At 37.6% G+C, this 9028-nt stretch overlaps 1 protein-coding gene across 3 annotated transcripts; it reads left to right on the plus strand.

Moving 5' to 3' along the window:
• Window positions 1–95: 95 nt before the first annotated feature.
• LOC145593796 (protein ACTIVITY OF BC1 COMPLEX KINASE 3, chloroplastic-like) lies at window positions 96–8743 on the plus strand. Of its 3 annotated transcripts, XR_014102802.1 has the most exons (10): window positions 96–234; window positions 408–822; window positions 910–1137; window positions 1372–1707; window positions 2043–2598; window positions 2773–2959; window positions 3042–3411; window positions 3747–3898; window positions 8321–8376; window positions 8472–8743. XR_014102802.1 is itself a non-coding variant. In XM_081650161.1 (9 exons), exons 2-8 carry the CDS (start codon window positions 442–444, stop codon window positions 3873–3875), a joined length of 2187 nt encoding a protein of 728 aa, XP_081506287.1. In that variant the 5' UTR covers window positions 96–234; window positions 399–441; the 3' UTR covers window positions 3876–3898; window positions 8472–8743. The 3 variants fall into 3 exon arrangements, 2 of the variants coding, with proteins under 2 accessions (XP_081506287.1, XP_081506286.1); XM_081650161.1 differs by lacking the exon at window positions 8321–8376 and having other exon boundaries at window positions 399–822; XM_081650160.1 differs by lacking the exon at window positions 8321–8376.
• The last annotated feature ends 285 nt before the right edge of the window (window positions 8744–9028 follow it).

Consider the following 9028-nt stretch of genomic DNA (forward strand, 5'->3'; position numbering starts at 1 on the left):
AGGCAACCCAGCTTTGCGGACACAAATGCTTACACTCATTTGAGATGGTCCTTTTTTTTTATTAATATAAAATGGAGATTGACCGACCACGTGTCTTATTTGTAATCAATAACCGGATGGATGGTTGGTTGGATGGTTATATCAGATTTTCTCTCTCTAACAACACAACAGAACCCAACCTCACATCCTACTCCGGTCTCCTCCATCAGCTGGCTTTCCGATATCCTAACCGAGGTTAGTTAGTTTACCTCTTTTTTCTAATCTGTTATTCTAATAACCAATTTGATTTCGATTATTGGATTATCTATAATTATATGTTGTAATTGGAAGTATCAATCCAGTATGAATGAATTCATGAATCGTGATGGTGGAAGTGTTCTAAAATTAATAATATCTAGGTTTGACAGGAGTGACTGAATCACAAAGATAATTGCCCCATCCATGGCATCGGGGATGTTGTCCTTGTCTCATCATCCCTTGAGTTCCGGTTATCAAAATGGAGTATCACTCATCAACGTTCCTAGCATAAGTCACAGTCACAGTCATAGACGGAGGCGTAAGTCTAGACCACTAACACTTTCGGCCTTGGTGGAGGCTGATGCCCGTACTTTTCCTTCTCAAGGGGGGTCTAATAATAATACTAATACTAGGAGCATTACCAAAACCAATGATGCTGCACTATCACTATCACAATCTGACAGGAGGAAGAAGAATCTTGCTGATGATATGCAAGCTGAGGCAAGGGCCATGTCCAGAGCAGCCGCCGCTTCTGTCTACACTCCTCAGATGGTTGCTTCTAAATATGGCTCACGCCCTTTCATGGTTGCTACCATTACATCTCTTTATTTCTTGCTCATCTTTTTCCAATTATTTCACTAATACATATATATATATATATACATCATGTAGGTCTTGCGTAGGACCTCTGATATTTTGTTTGGTTTGGGTTCCTTTGCTTTCAAGCTCTTTCTTGATAAATGGAATGGTCAGCTCAATCAAAACAAATCCTTAAGAGCTGTTCAGCTCCGCAAGATTTTTACCGCTCTCGGCCCTACTTTCGTCAAAATTGGCCAGGGTTTATCCACAAGGCCTGACTTGTGCCCACCTGAGTACCTTGAGGAACTCTCTCAGCTACAGGTTCGCTCTCCATTTTTTGCTGTCCAATGTCTTCATGCTCTTTCTTATAACTACTTGCTAATACTTACTCCTCTTAACTGCAAAGGGTTATATTACTATTTACTATTACATCAGGGGTAACCAAATAACAAGTGCCTACTCAAATGTATTCTGAATTTATATTAGCTCTACTTTTTCTCTTGTCTAGGTCTCATGTCAAGTAGGGAATTCTTATGATTGTGTTTGATTGATTAGGATGCTTTGCCTACATTCCCAAATGCGGAGGCATTCTCATGCATTGAGAAGGAGCTGGAATTTCCACTTGAAGACATATACTCGTCTATATCTCCGTATCCGATTGCAGCTGCTAGTTTGGGTCAGGTTTATAAAGCTCAATTGAAGTATTCTGGTCAGACGGTTGCTGTCAAGGTACAGAGGCCTGGTATTGAAGAGGCCATAGGGCTTGACTTCTACCTTATAAGAGGACTGGCCCTTTTTATAAATAAATATGTTGACTTTGTCACAAGTGATGTTGTTGCCCTAGTTGATGAATTTGCCAGAAGAGTTTATCAAGAGCTTAACTATGTACAGGCAAGGACTCCCTCTTCAATATTTATTTTGTCATTTTATTAACAGGATACTCTGAAATGTAACAACAATCACCCGCCCTTGACCTGGATTAGCCATGTCAAAGAGAGCAGCTTCCTTGCGGATGTCAGAGAGGCCTTTGCATTATCTGATGCCCAAGTGTTTATAGCAATAATTGCCAATTCTGTGGTAAATTTGAAAGCTATAATTTTCCCTTCAGTAAAGCTGCTCTGATGAAACTGGTCGTTTTGAAAGTTTTGGAACTTGAAATTCATCCCATATTTTCTTTCTATGATATTTTCTTGGGTTTGGATGTTAATTTTGACAGGCATTTGCAGGAGGGTAAGAATGCGAGAAGATTTAAGAAATTATACGCTGACAAGGAAGATGTTTTTGTTCCTGATATCTTCTGGGATTACACCAGTGCCAAAGTTTTAACAATGGAGTGGGTTGATGGTGTCAAGTTAAATGAACAAATCACAATTGAGAGACAAGGGTTGAAGGTGTTGGATCTTGTTACCATTGGTATCCAGTGTAGCCTTAGACAATTACTTGAGTACGGATACTTTCATGCAGATCCACATCCTGGCAATCTTTTGGCAACTCCTGAGGGAAAGCTGGCATTCATTGACTTTGGAATGATGAGTGAAACCCCAGAACAAGCAAGGTTTGCAATTATTGGTCATGTTGTCCACATGGTTAATCGTGACTATGAAGCCATGGCTCAAGATTATTATGCTCTGGATTTTTTATCCCCTGATGTGGATGTTTCTCCAATTGTGCCTGTACTTCGGGATTTCTTTGATGATGCACTCAGTTCAACTGTTAGTGAACTGAACTTCAAAACGCTTGTAGATGGTCTAGGAGCCGTCTTTTATCAATATCCATTCAATGGTAAACTTCTTATCTGATACAGTTTTTCCATAGATATGGCATCTCATTCCACTGTGATACATCCATAAGGGAACGGAGTTTATGCAGGTCCTTAACCTGATAATTTGTGGGTTTAATATTTGCTTCAGATTGAAGCTGTTCTACATCTGATGTTATTCTTTATTAATGTGGCAGTTCCAGCATATTATGCATTGATACTGAGGTCGCTTACTGTGCTAGAAGGTTTAGCACTTTATGCAGATCCAAATTTTAAGGTTCTGGCTGCATCTTATCCATATTTTGCTAAGAGACTTCTTACTGATCCTAACCCATATCTGCGAGATGCTCTTATTGAGTTGCTGTTTAAGGATGGGAAATTCAGGTTACTCTGTCTAAATTATTGCTGAAAGTGATTGCAGAAAACCCAAAGATGAAAGTTCTTATGTTATGGTGGTTGACTGCAGGTGGAATAGACTTGAAAATTTACTTGTTCAGGGGAGTAAAGACAGGGATTTTTCTGCAAAAGATGCTTTACAACCTGTTCTGAAGCTATTGTTGGGGCCGGATGGTGAAGAACTAAGGATTCTAGTTATAAAGGAAGCTGTGCGAGTTACTGAAGCAGTAATTCTGGGTTCTTTGATGGATACATACAGTTCTCTACCTGAATTCATGAGGACTCTAGTAACAAATGGTAGTTCGACAGGACCTTTCTTATTACTAAAGGAAGCTGAACAGCAAAGTATGTTGGAACTTCGAGGACAAGTGCTAAAGGTTTGGGGGCTTCTACAGTCTTCAAATAACTTTGAACCTTCCCTCCTACAACCTATATTACAGGTCTAAATAATTACATTAACAACAGAAACTTTTAATTTCACGTATTTACATTTTTTATGCATGTGATTTGCCTTGGGGAAATGTTGATCTGTAAAAATAGAAGGCTATTACTTTTCTGGGTGGATCATATTAAGCTGTATGGACTGCTTGATTAATTAGTGTATATGATCCATGCATAAGCACTTTATTCATTGAACTCTATGAACGAATACCAAAATTCATCATTAGCTGTTATTCTTGTCTTGTTGACTTGTTGTCAATGTCTGTAGTTACTGTGCAGTTATTGTTGAATTTGATGATTTACCATTGATAACTTGTAAAATTCATTTTTGCAGGTACTTCAACAAAGCGAAGCACGTGATCTTGGAGGCCGTGTCCTTGGTGGCATTGCTCAGCGTCTGGCAGCACGTTTTCTGCAGCAAGTCTTACAGGCCCCAACCTCAACTACAAGCCTTCAAGTATAGAAGAAAGCAACATATAACTGCAGGTAAAATGCTAGAACTTAAATTTTTCTTTTTTTGGAGCACTATAATCAATCTGATAAGTTCATAGACAATGTTTAAATTTGACAGAGAATAATTCAGTTCATACTAGATGACCTCACCTTTCAAAGTTTCAATCAAGGGCTTCAGATCTGAGTGAAATAGATAAGCTAGTCATTTTATGGATTTTTTAATGGACTCATTGAGACTCGATCAATTTTATAGACTTATTAGTTTATTCTCAAGTTTCTTCATTTTTTACTACTCCCTCCATCCCATTTTACTTGCAATACTTTGTACATTTTTTCTACTTTACTTGCAAACTTCTATATATGGAATTGACCCTCTATTTTAACATTTGAACTTAAACCATACCAATGCCCATAATGACCCAAAACCTATGCTTCTCAAATCCGTATACTCAAATTCGCACAGGTACACCATACGTCCATACATGTTCAAGTGCTCAACTTGGCTACAACAACCAAAATGATTTGCGGTCAGCTAACATGAATCATCATAAGGAATCGTACAATATAAAGAAAAGGACATAACAAAATCATCATTTAAAGAGTCTGAAAAAAGGTGAGTTAAGTGAGTAAACGAAAGAGCATTTAAGAAAAAATAAGGGAGTTTTAAAAGAGAACCAAAAATAAAATTCAAGAAAGTTTTTAAAAAGTGGTTAAAAAATTGAAATAGAAAACATAAAGGTTGGAGAAAACTTTAGCAAAGGAAATCAAAACATTTCATAAGACATTGGTATGCTAAAAATAAAATTAAACAAATAATAAATTTAGATAGTATATGTAATCACGACACGTTGTTAACATGAATTTTCTCTCTCCACACCGCCTTATCCAACATCGTATTCTCCTCAATCCCCAAAGCACTCATGTCACTCTCAATCACCCTCTTCATAGTTTTCTTATGTCTTCCCCTACCTCTCGCTATCCCAACATTTTACAATATTTCAAGCCTCCTTATCGGAGTGTCACTTGGTCTCCTTCTTACATGTACAAACCATCTTAAGCGATTCTTCCTTATCTTGTACTCAATCAATGTAACCCCTACTTTCTTCCTTGTTATCTCAATCCTCAACCAATCCTTTTTGTATGACCACACATCCATCGCAACATACACATCTCCGCCACATTAATCTTATGCACATGGTAGTGCTTTACACTTCGACATTTTGTACCGTATAACAAAGCAAGCCTTGTTGTCGTTCGGTAGAATTCCCCCTTTAATCTATGGGATACGCCTAGATCACATAAAAAACCCATCGCACTCTTCCACTTCAACCAACTCGCTTTGATCCTATGAGCTACATATCCATCCAATTCTCCATCCTTTTGAATAATTCACAACTTTGAACAATCTTCCCATCCAAGGTGATCACCCCTGCCTCATTGTTTCCCACACCGCTAAACTTACATTCTAAATACTCCATCTTACTTGTGCTCACCTTGAAGCCATGGGACTCCAAAGTCCGTCTCCACAATTCCAACTTATTATCCATGCCTTCTTTCATCTTATCAATCCACACAATATCATCAGCAAACATCATGCACCATGGTATATCATCTTAAATTGAACTCATCAATTCGTCCATGACTTTAGCAAAAAAAAAAAAAAAAAAAAAACAAAAAAAAAAAAAAAAAAAAAGGACTAAGTGCAGAACCTTGATATGAACAATTGTAATTGGGAACTCTTCCGTCTTCCTTACACTAGTCAGCACACTTTTGCTAGCTCCTTCATACATGTCCTTAGTGATGTCAATATATATCCGCAAAACGTCTTTCAATGTTAAAGCCCACCAAAAAATCTCCCTTGGTACCTTATCATAAGCCTTTTCCAAATCAATAAAAACCAGATGTAAATCCTTTTTCTTATTTCGATAGATCTCCATTAGTAGTCTCATTAGATGTGCTTCCATAGTTGATCTTCCAGCAACAAATCCAAATTGGTTTTCCGAGATCTTCACACTTCTCCTTAACCTTTGTTCTATCACTCGCTCCCAAAGTTTCATCGTATGACTCATTAGTTTGATCCCTCGATAGTTAGCACAATCTTGGACATCAACTTTGTTCTTATACAAAGGAGACAAAGTACTTTTCCTCCACTAAAAAGGCATCTTACTACGTCCCCTAATCTTGTTGAAAAAAGTTGTCAACCATTTAATTCCTCTTTCTCCCAAACATCTCCAAACTACTTTCTTCAATCCCATCTTTTTTAATGCCATTTTGACTTCTTCCTTTTGAATCCTCCACATAAGCTCCCGATTAACCATATCATGATGGACACTTGTATCACCAATATCTTGAGTTCGATCACCATCGAATAGACTATCAAAGTAAGACCTCTAGTTATCCTTTCTCCTTGTCTTCCTCAATATCCTTCACACATTTGACCTTTTTAATATTTTGCATCTTCCGATCTCTAATATGAGCAAGCTTATAGATGTCTTTTTCTCCTTCCTTTGTATCCAAGCTTGCATAAAGGTCTCGGTTCACATTCGTTCTCGCATCTTGCACAACTTTCTTCGCTTCTTTGTACTTCTCATAATTTTCATCACTCCTGCATTTCTACTACATCTTATAGCAATCTCGTTTGTTCTTTATTGCTTGTTGCACTTCTCCATTCCACCAAGATGCTCGGTGGCATGCTTCCTTTGGATTTTCCTAGGATTTCTTTCGCCACTTCCTTTATGCTATGCTCCATTTTACTCCACATTGCATCTATATCCAAATCAGTTACTCCACATTGCATCTATATCCAAATCAGTGCTACCAGACCAAATTCGTACATCCTCCATCTTTCTTACAAATTTTTGTTGGTTCTCCCCTTGAAGTTTCCACTACTAAATCTTAGGCTCCACTTGTGGTCTCCGCATCCTTGCGTATCTATGACCTCGAAAATCAAGCATCACAAGTCTATGTTGTTGAGTTACCGTACTCTCCCCGGGGATCACCTTTCAATCAACGTAACTCTTCCTCCAAGCGTTCCTTACCATAAAGAAATCAATTCGTCTTGCATTTACCCCACTCTTATAACTCATTAGGTGAGAGATCCTTTTTTCAAACCATGTGTTCATGATACTCAAGTCATATGCCAATGCGAAATCCAAAATTCATTTCCCACTTCATTTTCATTCCTATCTCCATAACCAAAACCTCCATGAATACTTTTAAAGTCATCCCTCCTAATGCCCACATGTCCATTAAGATCGCCCCTAATGACCAATTTCTCAGTTGCACCACTTCTTCGAAGTCATCCCAAAATTCTTGTCTAATATAGGCATCCAATCCTACATGTGGTGCATAAGCACTTATTATAGTTACGACCTCATCACCTATCACAATATACAAGCTTAAGACTCATAATACGATCACTCCTTTTAGACACCTCAACCGCATCATCTATATATTTCTGATTAATAAGGATACCTACTCCATTCCTACCCTTATCCTTACCGAAGTACCAAATTTTATAGCCCTTTCCTTTGCCTTGTGTCCAACCCACTTAGTTTCTTGTAGACACATTATGTCAATTCTCCTCCTCTTCATAACCTCTACTAATTCAACCAACCTCCCGGTCAAAGAGCCAACATTTCAAGTCCCAAAACGCATCCTATTACCCTTACTATTTCCATGGACTAGCTTCTTTACCCTTACCCGCATTCATTCATCATGCGGGAACCCTTATATACTTGACACCACCCCCGGACTTCAAGATGGCGCGTTGCTTCAGGATATCAGGGCGACAACCTAGCAACCCTTGCATATTTTTTCACTACACCCGGGCCTATAAAGTGCAGCGCGTCGCAGCCGTCGCTGAGTAGGGACCGGTAGTGAATGCCACAAAGTGACACTCAAAGGCCGAGTTCAAGTGTTCAACTTGGCTATTTAGTGAAATTTATCCATGATTTTGTCCCAAAATGAAGTATCAGTATACCCATGTACCAAGCCAGGCAAGCCTAAGCCCTAAACGGCAAAATCACTCTACACAATCATAATTTAACATTAAAAAAAATACATGTTAGATTATTTTTTTATAATAATTGTTTGAGAGTTATTTTAAAGCCACCAAGGGGGTGTCACCCATATACAAAAGGAAGGCTAAGGACAAATAGGCCTAGACTTTGAGCTTTGTTGGAAAGTAGGTACTTTTGGGTTTAAGGTTTAGGTTATGAAGCAATTTTCCTACAATATTAAGGACATCGTGTGCTTTATTAGCAAATAAAAATGTAAAAGAATATATAGTTTAAATCCAAATAACATATATGTCAACTCCAAAGAACGAAAGTTTTCTTTTTTCATGTGCACCATCTAATTTTGCATAGTTTCTGCCTCTCAATAACTTCAAAAAACAAATGAATTGGTAAAAATACTTTAAGTTCACTAAAAAAAAATGATTTAATTTTACAGAAGACAAATTAATTTCAGCCAAAAGATTATTCAAGTTTGGTAAATACCAGGTGAAGGTAAAAGGGCATACTCTCCTTAGTCCTCACTGCTTGTAATAAAACAATTGTAGTCACCTTGTGCTGGTAGTTTAATACTGCTTTTGTTGCAACAGTATTACAAGAATTCACAAGCATTGTAAGCGGCAGTGAAGGCTGGATTATATTAGTATATTACCATTGGCAGAAGACTGAGCATAGGGGGGTGTGTGTTCTCTTGTATTTACAGGTACTTGTAAATTTGTAAATTTGATGTCATGCAATGCAGGTAAAGAAAGGATTACATGCTTATTGATTTACTCCTATATTTTAGGGTCATATGGTTTAATGTTTTTGTACTTTGCTAAATTTTACAAGCTTCTGTATGCGGAAACATGCAATGAATATACATGCAAGTAGCAAATCTTGTATAACGCCTTACAAAAATCGTGGAAAATCCTTTTTTTAGTCTCTCAATACAATGATTTGTGAACATGGCTTGAAAAATTGGATCTGATGATACTGAAGAATGAGTAGAAATGGAGGGTGGAAGTAGTATGTATAGTTGGAGAAATTGGAGTGGATAGATCTCTCTCTTATTATTTGTGTTTATTCCAAACTAGTTGGATCTTCGTCAGCCAACTTTTAAAGCAAGTAAAATTTAGAGTCCTTTCCTTAAATAATAATACTGCCA

The sequence above is a fragment of the Chenopodium album genome, chromosome 19, assembly GCF_948465745.1.
Source record: "Chenopodium album chromosome 19, dcCheAlbu1.1, whole genome shotgun sequence".
Taxonomy (NCBI): domain Eukaryota; kingdom Viridiplantae; phylum Streptophyta; class Magnoliopsida; order Caryophyllales; family Amaranthaceae; genus Chenopodium; species Chenopodium album.